Below are 24017 nucleotides of genomic sequence, written 5' to 3' on the forward strand. Positions count from 1 at the left end.
AATGGATAATATATCGAGTGCAGGAGAGCGTATGAGCGTGCAGCGTTTAAAGCGTGGAAGTACTGACCTTACTTTGAGTTTGATTCCATAAAAAGTGACAAAAACATTAGCGTCCATCGTGCGTGGGAAGAAAACTTCTTTTTACAGCGAAAAAAACCCCTAAACTTCCGAGCAAGCACCGAGTAGCTACGACGTGATGGGAAACTCACAGAGACGCTCGCGCGGATTCTTCAACTGACCGCAGCACACCTACACCAGGGTAACCCTCCGCCTACCCTGCTCCTGCTTTACAGGTGAAAATAGAGCAAAAGGACCGCTGAGTCTTTGACTTTATTTATTTTCTGCTGTGTTTTACTTGCATCTGTTTGAAAGAGTGAGTGAAAACACAAAAAATATTTTATTTTATGTGCTGGAATGTGTAGAAAATAGGTTTAAATGTTAAACTAATTTATTCAAGTCAGAGAATGTTGCATATAATTAAATGTTTTGCTTGATGCATAAAGTTAAAAGATTAAAACTGATAAAACAAGTTTTAAAAAGAGACTTTTCCATTTGATTACATTTTGTATGATGGATTATGTAGAAAAAGTAGAATTGGGCTGAAAGATCTATCACTTTATCACCTCTTCAGGTTGTAAATCGTGTTTTTAAAAAGTAACTAAGTAACTAAGTAACTAAGTAATTAATTACCTTTGAAAATAAGTAATCAGTAAAGTAACGGGATTACTTTTTGGGGGGAGTAATCAGTAATTAGTTACTGATTACTTTTTTCAAGTAACTTGACCAACACTGGTTGTAACACAAAAGGTGTGTATGTGTTTGTGTAAACAGGTGAGTGTGGTTTGTAGTGTCCAACTAAAGCAGCGTGTCTAACCAACCACATCTCCAGGGCTGAATCAGGTGACCACGAGCCATCGCTCCACAGCTGCTGAGGGAGCTACAACCCTCATTCAGCCTTTCATAGACATACGGCAATGAACTGTATGAACAATAAACTTTATTCATACACACAAATCCCTTTAGGGTTGTGTCAGCGAGGGCAAACGTGCCACATCAAATACATGGAGCTACAAGCTGTGGTGACCCACTGTCAGTAAGGGAGCTTTATTACACACACACAGCATCAAATCATAACAACAGTTACCTCAAGCTACTTCTATGTTATAAGGCAAAGACCCTGCAGTTACACAGGGAAACATTAGGTGACCGTCTGTGAGCGACAGTGGGAACCAAAGCCTCTAACAAACATCCATCGATAGATGAGGGGCAGACGGGCTGAATGCAGAGAGGTCTACTAACACATGTTGAGTGAAGAAGAAACACCCAGTGCATTATGGGGAACTTAGACCTATAACTTAGACCTGTGTGCGCCTTAGCATATGCTACTTCCGGCGCATAGCGCTTAGTTTCCGGTGTGATATTCGCTCCTTGTTCACGGTCGGGTTTTTCAACCAAATGGACGAATCAAGTGGCAATTTACATTTTTCGAGATGTCGAATGTATCTGTAGATGATGTTGATCGACTTGTCGATATTTCCCCCCCGCGCCTCAGAGCAAACGAGAGAAAGGATTCAGATTTTATACTTCTCAGTATCTGTAAACAGCGCTCCCTCGTTTATCGCGGGAGTTACGTTCTAAAAATAACCTGCGATTGGTGAAATCTGAAGTAGCCAACTTTATTTTTCACAGTTATTATCAATGTTTTAAGGCTGTAAAACCCGTCACTACACACTTTATACACTCAGACCGACATGAACATTTTCACACGTTTCTCTCCTGTTTAAGCTCTCAAAGCTCAAACCTTCGTAGACAAATAAGTCCAGTATTACAGAAACCAAAGATCAAACCGTGTTTTCAGGTCCAGCACATGAGAACAGAGCAGCTGAGAGATAATTCAACATCAATGAATCATTAATGAATCAATGAATCAGCGATTCTGTACTGCACAGGAGAGACGGCACGGAGGAGATCAACAATAGTCTGAAGCCAATCAGGACGCAGAACACAAAGCGCTGTGCGCAAAAAAAAAAAAAGCATGCAAACTTGCACAAAAAAAAATGTGCGAAACAGCGAGGCCGCGTTATAGCGACAGACCAGACCAGCTGCACAACACAGACACTTCAAACCTGAGGACAAATCTAAGAGAACAGAAAAAGGAAAGGAAACTTAGCTTAGAACCATGCAGCGCTACAGGAGACGGCAGCACTGCAGAGGTGAGGACCGGCACCTGTTTGAAAGAGACAAATGCACACAAACACACACAACAACGAACGAGAAACAAACACAGAGAGAGGAAAAAGTGGTTATACAGAACTTGAGGACATTACCTACATGTAACTATCTAAATAATTATAAATTTGTTGTGTTTTCTTTAACAATGTCAGAAGGAGGGAGGCACTGAGGCACCGTCTTCCGCCCCCCCGACGCTCCAGCTGCGCCGCCTCCTTCTGACAGGAACTGCCTACAGAACAAGCATGAATGATGCCTGAGTGGACACACACAACTCACAAGTTCCTGGCTCTGTCAGCTCCTCTGCAGAGGGTTTCCCTAAGAAGGTGGACCTAGCAGGGTGACCGGGGACGGGGAGCTGTGCCTCACGGCCCTCACTTCGTCGGAGAAACCCTCATGCAGAGTTCAGAAACTTGTGTGTTGAGTATGTCGCTGTGAGCCTCCACCATTTAACTAGAACAACAGCCTGATACCTGCAGGACAACAGCAGATGTATCACTGCTGTAACACCTGTAACATTCAGCAGTCGCCTCATTGTTCTGACACACACAACAAAACTGCTGACTACACTACACACTCACTACATAAGATTTGCGCTAAACGTCGCAAATCTCTCACATCTCCAAGCACCGCCGTCACTCCTAAAACTTCCTCCCGTTTCTAACCCTTGCCATATAATTTTTGATTGGTCCACATGGTACATTTTTCCACCAATAGGAAAGGGTGGTGGGGTGTTGTTTTTGCTCACAGGCTTTCTTATAAAACGGCGTTTTCACCGTTTCTTCCCGCAGTAAATATAAACAACGACAGTATTCAGGAAGAAAACCAAACATTGCAGATATTTTTATCATAACTCTGGTTGTACGCGGCCGATCAACACAATTTAAAAACTGGTATAAAGTCCACACTTTTCCCGTCAGTTGTTCCGTCGGTCCTGCTCACATCTCCAATGGTTGTACACGTTGTCATTAACGTGGCTTCACTCCACATCAGCCGCTTTGCTAAAACACCGGTGTCGGCGCATAAGGACGCGTCAGAGCCTGACAGCGACGTTGATTAGCTGCGTATATACGAATGTGAATCGCGTGATTGGCTGGACTACGGGATAAGGTGGCCTCGTTCTAATCCTATACGGGAGCAGCCAGTCACTGACTAACACTGCAAAACAGGATTGTTAAAGTTTTCATTTTAATTTCAATTCAGGTGAATTTTTTTTTTTTTTTTTTTGTGCGCGCAACGCAGATTTTCTGTGCAGAGACCGTGCCAGCAGTGCGCAATTGTGTACGCGCGCAGCTTAGAGGGAACATTGCTTGCGAGTGTCGGGTCTTTTGTGTTTGTAGAAAATGTTTCATATCTCTGAGTTCAGCTCATGGAAAACAGGAGCAAAAGCAAAAGTGTTGCGTTTATATTTTTGTTCAGTGTAAATGATAAAACATCAGGTTTGACCCAGAATACAGTTTGGTCCACATGGTGGCGCTGTGAAAAGTGCGCGCTGTACTGGTGGCACCAGTGTCCCCAGCCCACATGTAACCGGTGTGATTCTGCGTTGTGTCTGATAAAAAAGGTAAAAGAAAGAAAGACCTCCAAGTAAATAATTTGCCCACTCCAGCTCCTCTCCCACAGGGGAATTGTAGAAAAAGGGCAGAGGCAAAAGGGGTACACTGTATTTATAGTATTGCACCAAAGAAGAAGAAAAGAATGAGGAGGGGCTCTAACTGATAATGAACACAACTACAGGCTTGGAGGTCCTAAAAGTCAGGTATAAAAGGAGAAGTTTGGGGGTTTAGAACACATTTTGTGTAATTATAACAATGTTATTTATGACTCTGTTACATTCACCCCCCAAGAATTACACAAAATCCTAAAGGGTACACCAAAAAAAAAAAATATAAACCCACAATAACAGATACAGTGGCCTCAAACAAATTCACATCGCATATACAATGAATTAGATCAGCAACATAGCTTCCTCCAAGGAGGATAAGAGACCTGAGACCTGCTCGGCGCCTAGCAAGATCCCAGGACTTTCTATAGACAAAATGAGGTGCCATTTACACCACACAAAACAGGCCATAATATCTATGGGCGTCACTATCAGACTGCACAGACTGACAAAATACAATGAACTCTGTGCCTGTATTATTCTTTTCCAAAAACAATAGCAATGAAAAACATACAGAAATAAGCAAATTCACACATCAATAACCGCTGCTTGAACAGGTTCAACACCAAGGAGTGTTTCAAGTTGAGCCATTGATTCAATCAAGCGACGAACTGGTTTAATGATTCTACCAAAACGTGTGGTAAGTCCTTGATCCACGTCCACATTTTTGGGTTCAAGAGAATGAAAAGTGTGGGACGGGAAAGCAGCAGGGGAGCCTGGGGAGGCTCCATCACCAGCCAGCCCACCAAGATCAGAAACACCCATTATGGGAGGGGTCCCATGAACGCCATCTTCGACCGGGTCAGCGGCAGATTGCTGATGGATCCATGATAGTGTGCGGTCATCACACTCGCCAATGCTGGAGACGGAATCCACAGTCCAGGTGGCAGGAGGTACAGCTCCTGTGCCCCCAAAAGATGTCACAGACCCATCCAGGTCAGACTCAGCGGGGCCACTGACAACGCTCACAGCAGGATGTGCAGCATCGTCATTCAGTGTTGTGTCCAAGGGCAAAAAGTTAACTTGAAGGAGCAGGTTGCGATGCACCACACGCTCATGACCTTCTTTGTCTCTGATACGGCAGATGTGAAGAGCAGGATCCAAGTCAACTACCGTGTACACAACAGGTTCCCATTTGTCAGAGAGCTTCCTTTTTCCTCTGACTCCCTTGTTTGCCAACAACACCTGGTCCCCTAGTGAAAGAGGCAGACCCTTCACTTTTCTGTTGTACTGGTCAGACTGGTGTCTCTGCTCCATTGTGCTGTGTTCCTGGGCTCGGAGCATGGCAGAGCGCAGGTCATCCATCAGTGACTTGACATAGGTATCATAGTCACAAATGGTGTCATCATGAAGGACATCCCGAAACATGAGGTCAACTGGCAACCTTGGCACCCTCCCAAACATCAGGTAGAATGGCGCAAAGCCGGTGGTCTCGTGTGCCGTACAGTTATACACAAACGTCATGGACTGTATCATCTGCGGCCATTTCTGCTTACATCTGGGGGGGAGGGACCGTAACATGTTTCCAAGGGTGCGATTAAATCTCTCTGTGGTACCATTACCCATGGGGTGGTATGGTGAAGTGTGGGATTTGGCAACGCCACCCAAAACCAGAAGCTCTGCAAGCAGCTCACTCTCAAAACTAGCTCCCTGGTCAGAGTGAATGCGCTGAGGGAAGCCATACACACAGAAGAATCCATCCCAGAGCTTTTTAGCGACTCTCTTAGCTGTCTGATCCTGGCATTGGAATGCATGTGCTAATTTTGTGAAGTGGTCAGTAATCACAAGGACATCCACAGACTTGTTGTTGCTGTCCTCAGCTGACCAGAAGTCAATGCACACAAGTTCCAGTGGGGCACAGGTCTTAATGCTTTCCAACGGGGCCCTAGCTGCTGGCTCTGGGGTCTTGCTGAGAACACACCTGCGGCAATTTCTCACATGACCGCGCACATCCTTCTCCATATCATACCAGAAAAAACGCTGACGAGCCAAGGAGAGTGTGCGAGGTTGACCTTGATGACCAGCATTGTCGTGTATGCCAGACAGCACCACTTGTTTTAGGGAGTCAGGTACCACAAACTGGAATCTCTTGTGTTTGGTCAGTGGGTCCCTCACGACTCTGTAGAGGACACCATTGAGGAATGTGAGCTTATCCCATTGTTTCAGGAGCCGCAACGTATGTTGGTTCTCATGACAGCGCTCACGCCTGGAGGGTCTGCGCTTACGCTCAACATAGCGGGCTACTCTGGAGATCACAGGATCCCCTGTTTGATGAGACAGGAGATCAGCACGGAACAGCGCATGAGTAACATCACAGTCAGGTGGACTGATGGAGGTTAGGTGACCAGCGAGGGATGTTGCACGCTGGCGAGAAGCAGACTCCCACTCACAGAGCGAAGACATGAGAGAAGACACGTCATCAGTTGACAGAGACACATCAAGCACAGCAGAGGGTGGAGCACTGCGTATCGATTGAGGTTGACAGGTCAAACGGAAGGCATCTTGGACACTGGCATCTTTCACACCACTGACTTGCTCTAGCAGCTCAAAGTAGGGCTCCGACAGGAGCCGCTGGGCCAACGGCCTCACAAACGGTTCCCTGCTCAGGGTGTCTGCCACAATGTTCAGCTTTCCAGGAACATATTTGATCTCAAAGCAGTATGGTGCAAGCTTAGAGACCCAACGCTGTTCACAGGCATCCAGCTTTGGCTTAGTCAGAATGTATGTGAGAGGATTGTTATCAGTCCAGACAGTGAACCGATGACCCTTGAGCCAGTGGCTGAACTTATCGCACACAGCCCACTTCAGAGCCAAAAATTCGAGCCGGTGTGCTGGGTATTTGGCCTGACTGCGGCTGAGAGACTTACTAGCAAAGGCTATAGGTCTTGCTCTCTCCTCACCAGCTGGCACCTGGGATAAGACAGCACCCAGCCCATCCATGGAAGCGTCAGTTGAAAGGATGAATGGCCTCTCAAAATCAGGATGTGCCAGCACCGCACAGCTGAGGAGTGCACCTTTGAGTCCCTCAAATGCTTTCTCACAAGCAGGAGTCCAATCTTGAGGGGTGAGCTTGCGAAAAGTTCCAGGTTTCCGACTCCCATGGCAGCCTTTAGTCCTCTTCTGACCGGCAGTTAGAGCAAAGAGTGGCTTCGCAATACGAGAGCACCCTGGAATAAAATGCTGGTAAAACATCACCATGCCAAGGAAGGATCTCACTTTCCTCTGAGAAGGGGTGCAACCGTCACCATCCATAAGGTCAGTCTTCTGAAAATTGGCGATAACCCTCACTTTATCCTGATCAACCGAGACACCACCAGCATCCACGACATGACCCAAAAACCTCACAGAGCGTCTGAGAAAGTGACATTTTTTCTGCGCCAGCTTCAGATTGCTGGTCCTCAGGCGAGAGAAAACAATCTCAAGACGTCTTAGGGCCTCCTCTTCTGAAGGCGCAAACACCAGCAGGTCATCAAGATAACACAGGAGGCTGGAAAAGTTCAAATCACCAAAGATGCTGAGCATCATCCGCATGAAAGATGCTGGGCTGTTGCATAGACCCTGGGGAAGTCTGTTGTACTCATACAGGCCAAGAGGTGTAGTGAAAGCAGTGTACCGTCTGTCAGACTCATGGAGGGGAACGTTGTAGAACCCAGATGTGAGGTCCATGGTGCTGAAGAAAGCATTCCCACCAAGGGCAGCAAGACAGTCAGCCTGATGGGGCAGTGGGTGAGCATCCTTAATGGTTTTGGCATTGAGCCAGCGGAAGTCAGTGCATATCCTCAAGTCACCTGACTTCTTCCAAACCATTACCAGTGGCGAGGCGTATTCGCTGGTGGACTTACTGATGATGCCTTTCATCTCCATGTCTGACAGCACCTCTCGCAACTTGTGATAGTGAGCCGGGGGTACTCTGCGATAGGGAAGCCTGAAAGGGCGGTCGTCAGTGAGGTGGATACGATGGACAAAGTCTTTCACCTCACCACAGTCCAGTTTGTCTCTAGAGAACACATCTTGGTAAGTCAACACAAGCTCCACCAATTTCCTCTTCCACCCATCTGACACTTCACAGCCCTCAATATCAATGTCAGCCAACCCAGCATCTTTGAGTAGCTGTGCAGAGTCAGGCACAGAGTCTGATGAGGGGGGAAAACTGGTATGCTGGTCAGTCAGAGTCTCGCAGAGACCTTGAGTGATGGGCAGGTCCTCCACAGCAATACAAGGAAAGACATCCGCAATCTTAGCATTGTGACGAAGTGTCACAGGGCTCTCTGTTGGGTTAAGGACTTTCATAGGGACCCAACGATCTCCCCACATGGGTGTTATAATGCGCCCCACCATTATGTTCTTTGGAGTGGAACGGGCTGACGTGGGTTCCACAACGACAGTACTTCCTGGAGACACGAGGGCAGAAGGTGGCAGCTTTCCCCAAACTACATATTCTTTTTGTGGCAGGAGAGTGATACTCTTCCGCAACCTGACTGTACCTACTTTATCTGGCAACACAGGAGCAGACCACCGTGAGATACAGCTCAGCAACTGCAGGAAGTCTTCACAATCAGTGCCAGTGTAATTGGAGTTAATAAGCTCCCAGTACTTTGTATCAGCCTTCATCTTCTGAATGATGGGCCGGATCACATTGCTCCCCACGATGAGCTCATCTTTTTGCCCAGGAACCACAAATGTTGGTACAAGAAACCTAGTCCCATATACTTCAATGTCCAAATCATAGATGCATTTCGGTTGTGTGAGAAGGCCACCGCAACCAACCAGCACCACATTTTCAGGGATATGCTGCGGAATCAGAGCAACACCAGCGGCTCTTAGCTTGCTATCAGCCTCTTCACTTAGTGTGCATGACATACTTCCTGAATCAAGCATGCTTGTCAGGGAACACCGGCCACTGACCGACACTGGAGTGTAAAACAACTCACTAGCCCTGCCAACTCTTTGTGAACCCATAATAACAGTCTTCTCATCAGAGAGGCTACTACAGCAGTTAACATATATGGCTTCTGGGTCTGTTGCATTTCTGAGGGTTTCATCAACACTGCCCATGCTACCCCTCTCGTTACATGGGCTGGCTAGTTTAAAGCAGCATCGGTGGGAGGAGGGACTGAAACGCTTGGTTTCTGGTGCAACTGTGGGCATTCACGCCTCATGTGTCCAGGGTCAAAGCAGCTGTGGCATAGCTTGTACAGCCTACAATGCACATGGGTTGTGTGTTCATGTGAGCCACACACTCTGCACGAAGCACGATGAGCATTGCGGTGCCCATGGGAATGACCTGTGGGTTGTGGGCACCTAGGACCAGTGGCTAGTGATGCAGTGCACATGGACAGAACCTTGTCAAACAGTGCTACCATCTGTTGAACACCTGGCTCAGCTGGAGGAGGGCCAGAAACTGGCAAAGATGGGGGCATGACATGTAGAGTCAAAGGAGGACAAGCAGAGGGCTGCTGCACACTTACCATGCCATCAGAAGAGAGAGGCTGACATGTGGCTGCAGAGGGAACAGAGGGCATAGGATACGAGGCTGGCTCATGTGTTACTGGGACTGCTTGAGCACCGCTGGAGTGGGGCTGGCTGTTAACAGCGACAGGGCTCTGATGCGGGATGGACAGACTTGCTGTATTATGAGACAAAACACTAGACTGTCTCATTTTCCTCACATAGTTGTCCAGACGGCTCTGAACCTCAGCTGCAGTCCACTCCTCAGGGGCCTTCAGTTGAAAAGACAACGTAAGACTGTGGTCAGGACAGTGATTAATGAACATCGAAACAACCTCACTACTGGGGTCCTCTACCATCTTGCCGCGCCTGCGGAGACACTCATCAGCAGCATCAATAGACTTGTTCAACCGGATCCAGTAATCCATGGCGTTCTCACCTGGACGTGGCACAGTACTGTAGAAATCTTTCATGGGCAGGCTGGAATATGTCAAGTCGCTGAAGTTAGACCTCAGTATGTCAAACACAGCAGTAATAGGATCATTCCGATTCAACTCAGGGCGGCAACGAAGTGACACCTTGACCACATCTCTGGCTTTGCCAGTTAGTCTAGACATTAATATGGCAAACATTTCTTCATCTGTGTCACAGCTGATTCTGTGCAGATAACATCTCATCATGTCCTCCCATTCACCGATGGGAAATAGATCTGTGTTGTCACCCTTGAAGTATGGTGGAGCTTTGGTGTCTGACTGAACAACAACCTTCAGCTGGGACTGGTCATTGCAGCTCGAGGGCACATTCTGGGGAGACTGTGGCTGGGTGGGGGCTGGCTGGTGCATAGAGTTAAGAGAGGATGTGATATTTTCCCCAATTTGCTTTGCTAAGTCAGTGATCAAGCTGCTCAACATGTCACTAGTGACAGCCTGGGTGTGTGTTTGGCGTTCGCAAGCAGCTGGTGTGGAGCTAGCTGCTGGCATTAATGGTGAGTGCATCACTGGCTGGTCTACAGTGTGGGCACCAATACCCGGGACTACTGGCCTACCCCTCCCAAAAAACTTTGGAGCAATCTGATGACCCCTCCCCAAACCAAAGGTCATATTACTCCCCGCAGAGAACAGATCAGGCAAAGCGCTATCCACAGTTTCCTCACTTAACATGTTGGCCCAAGTGAGATATCACTGTTCAACAGCAAAAAAAACGAGCCTAACCCCCGCACACAATTATGCAAAACTTCACAAAACAATGAAATGTGGGGAGAAGAAAAAAAAACATCAAAGAATCAAAACACCATAGAAAATAAAATGTTGTTTTCTCCTCTCAATTAAAACAGGCTGTAAAAGCCAATATCAATAGAGAAAAAAAAATTACAATCCGTGCCTGTATAATTTGAGGCAACAATATGAAACAGTGACAGAAATGATCACCTACGTATTTGCCCTTTAAGTTCACACGTGACAGAGATGCCTGCAAGCCAAATTACGGGGCATCGATCACACATGCGATATAAAAACCTGTGAGTCAAAGCGCAGGGCACAGGATTCTGGCACACAGCTGCAGAGAGGAGGCGGGAAAACAGCGGCAGCAGAAGGAGGAGGGGTGGATCGCGGATTGGCGATGTGACGGGTCAGCGGCACCAAGTGTAACCGGTGTGATTCTGCGTTGTGTCTGATAAAAAAGGTAAAAGAAAGAAAGACCTCCAAGTAAATAATTTGCCCACTCCAGCTCCTCTCCCACAGGGGAATTGTAGAAAAAGGGCAGAGGCAAAAGGGGTACACTGTATTTATAGTATTGCACCAAAGAAGAAGAAAAGAATGAGGAGGGGCTCTAACTGATAATGAACACAACTACAGGCTTGGAGGTCCTAAAAGTCAGGTATAAAAGGAGAAGTTTGGGGGTTTAGAACACATTTTGTGTAATTATAACAATGTTATTTATGACTCTGTTACACACAGACCAGTGCTGCCACTAATCGAGTTTCATTAGCAGCATCTAAATGCTGTTTAAATTTGGACTTCATCTGTCACACAGGAGCAGTTTGGCTTCGCTTTGCTTAAATAATGACCTGGTGTATTTCTGTATACACACCTGCTAAGGATCAGGTGACTTTTATAATAAAAAGTTAATACGTAAAACCTTAAAAATAAAAAGGGCTGTTTTTAGCAGTATTTAGGCTGCAGTCTGTGTATTATGTCCATGATATTCTACATTACAGTAAAAACAGTAATTATATAAAGAACAGATGGATCAGGATCCTGTCTGTGTCTTTACTATGATCTCAGCTGATAATGAGGCTTGAAAGAGACATGTTTGAACTTTTGCATTGATCAGACAAATAAGCCTGCATGTTTGCATGAGCTTTACCTTTAACTGTAAAACATGAAGCCTTTATTATTAAAAAAACAAAACCCTTTTGGTGTCATACAGGTAAGAAAGCAGCGAAGCGTTTTTCTCTCTAACAGACCTTTCATCTGTTTTCTCTGCCGTTGCTCTGATGGGACCTGCAGGGTGTTTTTGGTGACGTGGAGGTTTGCACAGTTGCTGCCTGTGGTGTGTGTAGAAATGTTCATGTTCTAGTCCCACTGTGAAGCACATAGACGTGTCCTGACTTCCTGTCTGTCCCACACTCTGTTGTCTCTGTTTGTTGCTGCCAACAGTACAAGTCATCTTTGCAGATTTTACTGAATTAACAAAAACATTTTTACTGAAAGACTTATTCAGTAAACACGTTTGTTACACTGAGACTGAAAAAGAGATCCCTGTTTACGCTCATAGAAAACGAGCCTCTGTTTTACTTTATTGAAATCATTTCTAATCACAGACAGGATCAGCAGGGTGCAGCTGCAGTGAGGTGTTAGTAGAGGAGCTGTGTTTGTGAGCTGTAGTCTGGATCAGGTCTCTGTGGGAGACTCGGGTTACAGTACTTCTGAATATCACACAGCACATTTCTTCAGAATCGGTTGCTGTTTGCTAACATTTGACCTTTGCCCTTTTAGGCTGCCCTTCTGGCGCCCGTCGATGAGGACTTGGGATCTGACAAGAAGCAAACTGGGGGAAGCAGCAGAGTACCAGACTTCCCTCCTCCAGCAGGCCGGGAGATCTTGTTGCGCACCTGTGTGCCGCGACCAGCAGCGTACTCCAAGGCGCTGCCTCAGCGGCTCTTCTGTGTCCTGATGAGGGAGGAGTTTAGGTTGGCCGGAGCCTTTTCCACAGACACGTCCTTCTTTTAAGTCCTGTGAACAATTCACACCTGGGATAAAGATAAGTGAAGGACACAGGATGGAGACTTTCACATAAAACAATAAAGCTGAATTGAACTAAAGTGAATAATTTGAAAATGACTCAGTGTTTTATCAGCGACACGTTACCGCAGCCTTTTAAGATCACTGAACCTGTTACTTCAAAAAACAACATGTAATGTTGAAGGGGACAAAGAGTTAGTTCATGTTTGACACTGATGTTAATCAAAACTTCCAAGATCCAGGTTGAATAAAACAGCATTAGGTGTGTGATTTCACTCTGCTCCACACACCTGCGTGCTCCAATCAGAGACACCAGAGGAACAGGTGATGAATGTGATGGGGAAGCATACGCAGGTGTGACATACAGAGCCGTGGGAATTACAGGACATTATTACTGTTGATATATTCTCAGCGATCAGCTGTTAGTGAAGAGCATGAAAACCTTACTGCACGTCGGTCAGCTCAACTTAGCTCGCTGGATAATTTACTTGTCAGCTTGAAAACATTTAACTTTAACAAAATGTTCACCAACACGGGTCAGTGTAGGTCACTGAGTCATCCTGCACACTAGCCCTGCCCCGCCCACCTGTGTTTATACACCTCTGCAGCCCCTCCTCCTTCAGCCGGGACATTTGTTCTAGCCTTCATTCATAAACTCGGCTTTCTAACATGCAGCTAAAGTTCAGTCTGCATGCTCGACCCACATACTCCTGGTAGCTGAAGTGAAATACTGCTGTGCGTAAGGGTCGGGCGGGTGACCACGTCACCTGGTCATGGGGTAAATGCTGCGGCCGGGTTCAACTCTGACCTGAGGCCCTTTATTTCTCCCTCCCTGCTTTGCTGTCTGGTCTTCATTGTGCTATTAAATACAGACAAAAAAGTTTGTTCTCCTCCTTCCATCACCACCTTTGTTGCATGTAGAAAAGTGTCATATAGAACCAGTCGTTACTTTAATGGTCTGAACTAAACGGTCGGGTGGCGCCAACAGCGACTAAGAATTTTCTGGGCCAACAGGATTTGTGTTTCAGTCCCTGATAAACTGACCCATCCTCTAAAAAACAAAACCCAAAAACTATATTTACAAGATAAATGATCAGAAATAGTAACGACAACAAAAGCACAGGAATCATAGATCCAACGGGACAGGCTCGTTACAATGAAGGAAAACACTGAGCGACTGTTGAGGCCCTTATTAGTCCTACAAAACATAACAGAAATGTTACAATAAAACACAGAGGCCTTTATTGTCACGTCCATCGTACTGTGACTCCTCAGCACATTCATCTCCAATCAGCAGCTTCTTTCACTGACCCAATCACAGGTCTCAGGCCAGCTGTTGTACTCAGGTTTGGATTATTTGCTGAGGTTTTAGATCTCTGGACCAAAGCCTTTAAAAGGAAACAGTTTCTCAGAGGTTACATCAGTAAATATGATCTCACTGTTACAGTGATCATTCACATCTCTGATTAACCTCTGAAGAGACACATTTGGTCCTTAGCGACGCCTCTGTCACAGGCGTCTGTCAGAACAACAGCGTGTGTTTGACACAGTCCATCATGAAGAGAAGCAGTTTTTCTTCTGAATTAGTGAAATAACTGGTCTGTAAATTACAGTAACACGAGTGTCATTGTTAAAACACAGTTTATGAAACACTTAATTTGTTGTGAACTTATTGACAACGTAAACATTTGCTGGTTGCCACTGTAACTGATGACTGTGTGGTCACATGACTGAAAAGTAAACAAATATCACAAAATAAAGAAATGCCTCCAACTTGTGTTACGAGTAGTTAGTGTGCAGAAACACGGCTGCAGGGTCAGCCCTCCCTCCACAGTCGCTCATCAGGCTGGTCGCAGCGCGTTTGCCTGTCTACTGATGTCTGCATGAGCAGAAACACCAATTTGAGTGATGTTATGTAATTCAGGATTCAATCAATGTGTCAGTGTTTGTTACTTTGTTACATTAATTTTTTAACCACGTTATTTTGTTGTGGGATGAACTTCTGCAAACAACAACATATGGCAACAAAAAACAAAACTTGCAGTTGGAATCGATGGAGCTGTGAGATGATGGGATGTCGACTGGTTCACTAACCATTAACATTTGGGATATTAGGATAACAGTAGCGTGTAAACATAAGCAGTGCAAACACTTCCTATAACGACACATTTACAGTCTAGTTTGGGGAAAGCTGAGGAATTAGGGTGAAGAGACGGTGGATGTTTAACCCTCCCTTGGTTTGACAGCTCGCTCAGCCAGCGAGTTATGAATGATGTTCTTGATAGACTCCGCCCCCGCGCCTTCTAGGAAAGTGTGGTGATCTCCCTTGATGACGTGGACCGACACCTCGCCATCACAGACCTGAAGAAAGACGCAGTACACAGTTTGAACATTGGAAGGCTCAGACAGAGTTTATAGAAACACACACAAGCGCACACACGCACAGTGAAGATAAGTACTACAGACTGATGTAAATGTGCATCGGTACCTCGCTGAGCTTATAGTCAGCTCCCAGGTTTTGCTCATATTCGCTGCTGGTTTCGGCGCGCAGCAGCTTCACGCTGCCGTGGTATTTTGCAGTAGGTACATATGCATCAGCAGCCTTTAGCTTGTAGTAGAAGGCGGAGGCTGCAAAGTGCAGTGAGTCTCGGTCGATGTCCTTGTGAGCGGAGGTGATTAGGTCCACGGCCACACTGACGCGTGCATTCAGGTCTGACAGCGGGAGCAGAGTCTCCAAAAGCTGTAGGATGTAACCATGGAGACGACTGTAAGTTCATAGCAAACGTTACCGCGTGCTCGCGGAGATATTGTTGTTTTCAGAAAAGTAAGTGACACATAATTAATGAACATCACAGATCTTATGTATATGAAAATGCAAAATGAAGATGTTTTGATATTCAGGAGTTACAAATGTCAGCTTTCAGTGAGAAACTGTACGAAGGTTTGATTTAACCGCATGTTTTACTTTAGTCTCCATAACAGCTCCAAACATCAAATCATTGTTGAGTCAAACCTGCACCACACACAGACTGTGCTGGAACAGCAGCTCCAGACTGTGTTACAGTCACCATCTTTACCTTACAGGCGCCGTGAGGCAAAAGCTCAGGTTGTGTGGCCTTTAACGCTGATGCCACATAAAGGAATACTTGTGTGTGAACCTGTGGGTCAGAGACAGTATACCTTGTTGTATTCAATGCCAGTGAACTGCTGGATGAAGGCACACAAGGCTTCAGTCTCAGCCTCAGACTCGTTGCCGGGTGTTAGCTTGGCTCTGTAGCTCTGCAAATCAAAAACACAGTTAAACCTGTTCACATGCAGATCATGTGACCAGAGCTCATCCTTCAAAACCAACATCACACACGCTATACAGCATATACATGAAATAAAGATGCGCGAGTGTTTCTCTGACCTGTGTGTACGCTGCCACATATGAATGTGAGCCATCAAAGAGAAACAGGAACTCCACAGGCTGATTCTGGGTCTGCAGCTGAGAGCACATTTCAAATGCTACACAGGCACCAGAAGAATATCCAGCGACTCTGTACGGGCCGTCCGGCTGCACCTGCCTGACGCAGCTCACGTAGTAGGCAGCCAGGGACTCAATGCTATCCAGAGGAGCAGCTGCAAAGGAAACACATGAGGGGAGTTAGTTTGGCTGCACAGTGACATAAACAGCTGATGCACAACATGTGAGTGACAAAGGTCTGAGAACAGAACCACAAACTTTTAAACTGTGAAACAAAGAAAACATGAAATCACATCAGGTCTTTGGTTTTCCTCAGGCCATTATGGAGGGAGCTGTATATGTACAAGTGTTTGTAGTTTCACCTTTGAACAGTCAGACTTTCAGCTTTAACACATTTTGCTGTTTAACAGTTACACACGTTTTGATACACATGATTGTGACACCTGGTGAGGACGCACACTCATCATTTGATGACAAGTAAGGACACGTAGTTTCCACGATGGTTCAAAGTGTTGATTTTGTGTTTTAAAGTTTTTCTCTGTGACTGTAAAGTCATTTTAATATGAGCCCCATTATGCTGACAAACCCACGCAGACGATGCACACAGCTCAGCAACACCAACAAGCCTGAAACTCAAATGACATGAAAAGTTATCCATGAGGCGCCAAAACACAACAACAGCTGCAGCAAAGGCTCTTTGTACTGTAAGATGAAGATCCTACAAAAGTAGAAGCCTCACAAACCACATGTAGACTGGTTGTGCAAACTCCCACGGACCCTGCAGTCGAGAGGATAACAAGCTGCTCCAGTGATCATGACCAGGACACAAACTGCTTCCTCCTGAATCAGAGGCCTGACTGACAGACACACCCTGGCATAGAGGAGGCTGAGGAGTGTGACAGTTGGAGCACACGCTCAGGTCTAGGTCTTTAAACAGGGGAACCACCACCCCAGTGTGCCAGTCCAGAGGCAGCATCCCAGAGCTTCACGCAGCGCCGTGTCAGCCAGGACGGCCCTGCAACACCCAGATCCTTCTCATCAGCCTCAGGTCTGTCCTAAATCCTAGCAGGAGCTACCACGACGCGTACCACAAAATGCATCGCACTGGTTCTTCCCAGTAGTTGGAACTGGTTGTCTGCTTGCCAATGAATCCTGCTTATTGGTTCCACTTGTGCTACAATCAGGACGAATTGTAGTGGGTTAGGGTTAGCTGGATATGTGCTGGATATGTGGTGGAGGGTAACTGCAGGAGAAGAAGCTAGTGGGGGAGTAGAGCAGGGGAGGATGTGCGTCCCCGAGGCCTGCTGGAGGTCAAGGTCAGTGCTGGATATGTGGTGGAGGGTAACTGCAGGAGAAGAAGCTAGTGTGGGAGTAGAGCAGGGGAGGATGTGCGTCCCCGAGGCCTGCTGGAGGTCAAGGGCCATGCTGGATATGTGGTGGAGGGTAACTGCAGGAGAAGAAGCTAGTGGGGGAGTAGAGCAGGGGAGGATGTGGGTCCCCGGGGCCTGCTGGAGGGCAAGGGCCATGCCCGATGTGAGTAGCAGCAGGGCCAGTGCGCCCAGGAGCACATCTTTTTCGACCGTAAGGGAGACAGGAGGCCGACTCACTGCCTCGGCTAAATGGAGAGGGAATTTCAGAAGGGCCAGGGCACAAGCATGGACCTTTTTCAGCTGTAAGGGAGACAAGAGCAAGGTGTGACGTAGGTCCCCGGGGCCTGCTGGAGGTCCAGGTCCACGCTCGATTTGAGTAGCAGCAATGGCCAGTGCACCAGGAGCACATCTTTTTCGACTATAAAGGAGACAGGAGGCCGAACAGGTCTCTGACCCTTCAGCATAGACAGGTGGCTGAATGGGCCCCTTGGGCCCTCCAGCCGAGACAGACAGCTCAAACGGGTTCCTCTGACCCTTCAGCGGAGACAGACACCGAACCAGCATGTGTGGAGACCTCTGGCAGTGTGGACACTGGCTGGAGCTTAGTGGCACATTGGCTTGGCTCAGGCAGTGGTATGCAGTCCTCAGAGGGCTGAAAGTGTTCTCCAACACATCCAGCAGAGGACAGAGGACTCTACTAAAAAATCCGACTCTACTAACCTATCAGAGGCTGCTTAAGATCAGAATGCAATCATCTGCAGTTTTCTTCTTAATTAACAATAAACTTAGTGTATATGTACTCCTAAATTTGATGAAAGTGATAAATAATAGACAGCTCTCTCTCTCTCTATATTCTGACATTTAACTAATTCAAAAGATATTTCAATATTTATTTATCTAAAACAAAACAAGTTAGAATAGCCTTTATTGTCATTGTACAGAGTACAACGAAATTGGAGTGCCACTCCCTTGGTGCAAGTTTCAATAATAAATATAAATGTAAAATATAAAAAGTACAAAAAAACAATCGTAAGTACTCAAACAATAGTTTGTACAATATATACAGGATAGCAGCATTAATATAATGACAGTATGAATAGCAGCATAATATAATGACAGTGACGGTATGGAATAGGTTCAATTGTATTTGTTCTTATTTACTACGGTGATAGCTCTGGGAAAGAAGCTATCCCTGAATCTGTTTGTCCTGGTTTTATGTGACCTGTACCGTCGGCCTGACGGTAATAGTTCAAACAGTTGGTTGCTGGGGTGAGAGTAGTCCTTGATGATATTGCCAGCTCTGCTGAGGTACCGAGAGTTTGCAGTGACCTCCATGCTGGGCAGAGAGCAGCCAGTGATCTTCTAGTTGCAAGTTCACTCTAAATTGATGTTTAACAGAAAAAAAAAATGTTTTTATGTTTTTTCCCTAAAGTGTATGTAAATATCTGGTTTCAGCTGTGAATATACTGCTGTGTATTGAAATTCCTCTTGTTTTGCATAGAAATATACTGAACAACATACAAAGCATAATATATAAAATAAAATCTACCTGAGTTTTTTCTTTGAAAGAAGCCACTTGTGTCAATTGTTGTGTTCATCAGTACATAACTGAAACCGATTACAGTGCTTTGTTTAGCCGTGGAGGGAAACAACTGAAAATATGAAATAAACACACATGTAAGCTAAGACTCTCTAAAAAAACATCATTGTTGTTGTTCGGATTTTCATTTCCCCATTTGTTGATTCACTCCAAGAGCAAGTAACGTAATATGGGTCAAGTGATCAGTTTGATATCAATCTTTTGTGATACACCGTCATATTTACATTATTTGTACAGTATGAATGATTTGCTTTGGTACCTGGTCAAACTTAAGCTCTCCTCTGTCTGCCTGTCTACGCTTCTCCTGCAGCAGTTTCTCCCCCCTCGCTCACATGCGTAAGTGCTATGCTCAGTCACCCAGTGCCTGAGCTCAGATCATACCAAAATTAGGGTGAATTTACGACTGTGTGCTATGTGCTTCGAATATTGTGTGTAGTTTTTTGTTTTATACAGTTGGCAGTCAGGCATCAGTAACAAAATCACCAGGCTCACAGTAGACAGATTCACAAGAAATTCATTTGGGCTTAGAAGGAATAAAACAAACAGAATCCTTAATTAAGCTTGCGTTAGATTGCAAAATGGTCCCAGATGAAACAGTCTTAACAACACGAAATGCACAGTTCTTTTGTAAAGGTTCTTTTTATTTGGAAGGAAAAATAAGCACAGACAGAGTCCCCAGAAGTGTCCAAAAAGTGATTTATTAAACACACACAGTTATACAGTGTGGGAAGCCGGTCTTCGATCTTCTCTGCTCGTTACAGAAAGCTTTATAGCCTAATATGACGTCAGAACATTTCCTAGAACTCAGCTTCTCAGAAACCTAACACTTTCTCAGGCTTTATGTTCCCAGATATGGATGAGGGAAAACATCTGGTCTAAACAATTGTGTGTCCGAGTGTGCAGTTTGTGAGATTGTCTGTCCAGGCCAACAAAAGGTCGCTGTCCTCATCTGACTTTACTTTGGGCCGCCTGGAGCCACAGAGATGCTGGTGGTTTTTGCATAATAGAATATTACAGAGGAATGTGTCTTATTCTGCGTGCTCTGGAATACAAGATTAAGCAGATTTACTAAATGATAAATGATACATGATAATGGTGATGATCAACTGATACTAAGTGATGCAGACTAATGAAATAATAATGAAATAATGGCAGTGAAATTACATGTTTTTCTTGACACTTTGAACCCAGAGGAAACAATTACTCTCAAAACAAACACTCCTTTGATTCTCAGGGACAGGAGCTCTGGGGTTCATAATACTAGCTTTAGCAGTCTTGGTGAAAACATTCTGTGTATTCCCTGACACGAAAGGCGGAGGAACGAAGTCTTTCTCACTCATCCCAGCTGGGCGTCCACAAGGGAAGTTGGACTCCTGTTGGAGCCGGGGGCGCCGATCGCACTTACGTCGCGTCTCAGTGGAGGAGGGAGCGGAGGTGCTGGACCGCGATGGGGAAAAACTCTGGCGTGGCTGCTCCGGCTGTGGTGTGGACACACTGGGAGAGCCGGGTGGTAAGATGATAATCCCCAACATCCTGTAGAACGCCTGTGCAGGCATGAGCTGGCTGCCTGTGGGCTCATAGTAATCATAGTAATGGGGCCGACCGACTGCAGTCCCAGGAAAACCAGTCTCATTTACAGCAGTCATTCCCTCACTTGCTGCACAGAAAACAGAACCAGAAAAAATAGTCCTTGTGTCAGAGTCAGTGTTCTTTTCACTCACCACAGCCAGCAGTTCTAAAGTCCCAATATCCGGCTGTGGGGTGATGCACCGGTGGCACAAACGTCGCTTCCTTCTCGGAGACGGCTCTGACAGGCCAGGTAATTCCACATCTGGCAGTTCGGACAACACGTCCTCCGTTGAGGTGAGCAGGCGAGCGGTAGTGGCGAGGGGGTGAAGTTGGAGCATGAAATCTCGTACGAGCAGGTGCAGTGAGTCCAATAGCCAGGGGTGACCGGAAATAAGCTGCTGTAGCCTGCCTTCCAGAGTGCAGAGAAACCCCTCTCCCTCATGCTCCAGCCATAGGTTGACTAACCTGGATACAGAGTCAATTATAACCTCCCGAAGCTCCTTGGGAGGGGCGAATGCCACTGGATCCATAATCTGGCTGGTCCGTACTGTCACGGCGAGTGAGAAGAGCTGTGAGGAAAAATAAAGGAGGATCCAAGTGCAGGCACTCACTGAGATGATTGAAAATAAAGCACACAGTGAAAAATGGCAAAACCGAATAAAAGCTAAACTAAACTGGGACAAAACTAAAACTACAAAGCAGCAAACCAGAACATGAAGGTATGTAGACAAAAGGTACACGATAGTGTGACCGCCAGTGGGCTGGCCTTGTGTTTTTCTTTTTCTTTTACCTGTTTCTTGCAGGTGGGTGGAGCTGACCCAATTATTGATGCAGCACACCTGAGAGGCCAGTCCCAGTGTATATAAAGACACCTTGACTGAACCAGCAGGGCGCTGGCTTTGGGCTTTGGGCTCTGGCTCTCTCTGTCTGGCACCCATCATGTTCATTTGGAAGTTTCAGATATGGCTGTTATGTCCTTTAAATTGTCTTTAAGTTGCTTTACCTTATTTTCATTAAATATGTCTTAAAGCCTTTAAAAGCCTGTGTGTGGTCTCCCACTTGATTGTCACTTCCTATGAGCCGGGTTGTGACAATAGTGACAGCAGGGAAAACACACATTAGATACACAGTAGATTCACAGATGGACCAGCGACTACAACAAAAGAAGACTTAAATACACACAGAAGAACACAGGGAGATAACACACAGGTGGGGAACACAGCTGGAAGTATTAAGGGCTAACAAGACGGGGGAGAAGTAAAACTGAACACGCTGACATCACACATAAACATGAACCTTCAAAGTAAAACAGGAAACAGGACACACTTTACTAAGACACGGACTAGACAGAGAGACAGACTAGACACTGAACAAAACCTACACTAAACATGAGACACAACCCTAAGAACTAATCCCTCACCAGAATAACTAAAACATAGATTTATCATAATAATCAAAGCACCAGAGAAACCAAAAACAATTCATAATGCCAATATAAACCAAAACATAAGAACTCAAAATACTGGGTCAAAACTGACCCAGAACCGTGACAGCAAGTAGGGGTGGGGCTGGGAGCCGCTTCCTCTGCTTTGGCCTGCCTCGTATTCCAAGCCAGCTGCCTCCTCTGACTACTTGGCCAGGTGAATCCTCTGCCAATATCTCTTTATATCTCTGTTCATTGTTGCACTGTCATTATGACTGTGTGAACTTTAGCTCTGCATCTCCCTTCTCCAGGTCCCCCAGCAAATTTGTATCTCATGGAGATTTGTACTTTTTGTGATTTCCTTGTTCTTTTCGGTTTTTGTTGCTGTGTATTTTGAACTTTCAGACATAAATGCTAAATGAGATTGACTCCTGCCCCCCATAGTCCCAGACTTTCTTTAAAACTTCTCCACAACAAACATCAGAGCAAAGCCAACATTGCATCTGTAGAGCTCTTTCTCAGCATGAAGCCATACTATTGCTCACTGTTCATCACCTTTTGTCTTAACCTAGCTTCAACAACTTTCCCATATCTTCACTTATTAGTCCTTTATTAATCCAGGTAAAAATCTCATTTACATTAAAATCTCATTACCAAGAGAGACCTGGCATCAAGGCAGCAAAAGTCAAAAACACGTGCATCAGAATAACAATTAAAAAAACAACATTCTGTACAAACATGAAACATATACAATAACAGATCAGGAAGGCTGGCTCTGTGGTCAGCATAAAGCTAGACACTGATGACAATGTCAGAGAAGAGGACACTACAAAAACGGCTAGACATTATGGACAATGTTGGGTATCCTCTGCATATAGTCATAAACAACCAGAGGAGTCTCCTCAGCGAACGATTGGATCTCCCATAATCTGACCAACTGTCATGGTCCTGAGTCCGTGGACTCAGTAATTTTGTGTTTGGTGTATTTATTGTTGTTGTTATTATTATTATTATTATTATTATTATTATTATTATTATTTGTGGGCTTTTTTGGGATGGTTTGTGTTTTGGGGTTTTGGATACTGGGTTTCTGAGTTTGTGCTCCCTCTGTTGGTCCCTGCTGTTAGTGTTCCCCTGTCTCGTCAGGTTAATCAGGTCCAGCTGTGTCTCCCACCTGTGTGTGATTTCCCAGTGTCCCTCTGTGTATTTAAAGTGTGTGTCTGCCTCTGTTCCTCGTCGCGTTGTCTGTATTAATCCTCTGTGTTCATTCCCTGTGTTTTTCTGCATTACTCCGTCATCTCGGTGAATCCACTGCATGTTCTCCCTGCTGTCCTCCCTTTGTGTTCAGGTTTGTTGTTCTATGGTTTAGTTTCTCACAGTTTAGTTTATCCTTAGTTCTGTTTTGCCATCCCCACTGTATTCTGTTTTCATAATAAACTACGCTCACATCTCAGTAAGTGCTGCCTTCAAGTCCTCTTTTCCACACAACACACGGCTGCTGCCCCAGTCGTGACACCAACAGACTCCTTTGTCCCACTCTGCACTCATGTGTAATTGTCCTCAGCTGTGCTCCTCGCGTGTTCCCACGTCCCTCATTGCCTTCTGTGTATTTATGTCATCCCTCATGCTGTTCCCTAGGGTGCCTCTCTGTGAAGTTTATATTTTCCCAGTCTAGTTTAGTATCTCTCCTTTGAGTTAATAAATAAATCAATCCTTACGTTGGGTGAGTGCTGAGTGTTTGTACATGTGTGCATGAGGGTGGGAATGCATGTTTGTGTCTGTGTATGCCTGTTTGTCTGTGTCTATATGTCAGGTCGGGTCTTAGACTCCACCTCTCTGGGAACTCCCAGGCCCTCCAAGGCCTATCTCCCCTCACCACACTCCCTGCCGGTGACTGATGCCCTCAGGGGTCGGTGCATTGGTGGTTCAATTCAATTCAATTCAATTTTATTTATATAGCGCCAAATCACAACAAAAGTCGCCTCAAGGCGCTTCATAGATACAGAG

At 45.7% G+C, this 24017-nt stretch overlaps 1 protein-coding gene and 1 long non-coding RNA gene across 2 annotated transcripts; one reads left to right on the forward strand and one right to left on the reverse strand.

The window, feature by feature from the left end:
* Nucleotides 1–10831: 10831 nt before the first annotated feature.
* On the forward strand, nt 10832–12662 carry LOC146696250 (uncharacterized). Its single transcript, XR_014923203.1, has 2 exons — nt 10832–11020; nt 12337–12662. It is a non-coding gene; the product is annotated as an uncharacterized LOC146696250 (long non-coding RNA).
* Nucleotides 12663–14204: 1542 nt separating this feature from the next.
* Nucleotides 14205–16213, reverse strand: LOC146696251 (fatty acid synthase-like). The gene is made up of 4 exons (XM_085474346.1): nt 15992–16213; nt 15763–15861; nt 15071–15322; nt 14205–14943 (listed from the first exon to the last, which is right to left on the reverse strand). The coding sequence occupies exons 1-4, from the start codon at nt 16079–16081 to the stop codon at nt 14806–14808; spliced, it is 579 nt and encodes a 192-aa protein (XP_085330472.1). The 5' UTR covers nt 16082–16213; the 3' UTR covers nt 14205–14805.
* Between the last annotated feature and the right edge of the window lie 7804 nt (nt 16214–24017).

The sequence above is a fragment of the Copadichromis virginalis genome, linkage group LG12 (genome assembly GCF_057382275.1).
Source record: "Copadichromis virginalis isolate Kocher_CV1m ecotype Utaka linkage group LG12, C_Virginalis_male_GT1.1, whole genome shotgun sequence".
NCBI classification, from domain to species: domain Eukaryota; kingdom Metazoa; phylum Chordata; class Actinopteri; order Cichliformes; family Cichlidae; genus Copadichromis; species Copadichromis virginalis.

Bases quoted from the DNA above. Each gene is read 5' to 3' on its own strand.
- LOC146696251 (XM_085474346.1), bottom strand. From the start codon at position 16,081: ATGTGCTCTCAGCTGCAGACCCAGAATCAGCCTGTGGAGTTCCTGTTT. The intron at 15,862-15,991 runs GTCAGAGAAACA...TTTGATTTGCAG, and splicing joins ATGTGGCAGCGTACACACAG to AGCTACAGAGCCAAGCTAAC. The intron at 15,323-15,762 runs GTATACTGTCTC...TACATCCTACAG, and splicing joins CTGGCATTGAATACAACAAG to CTTTTGGAGACTCTGCTCCC.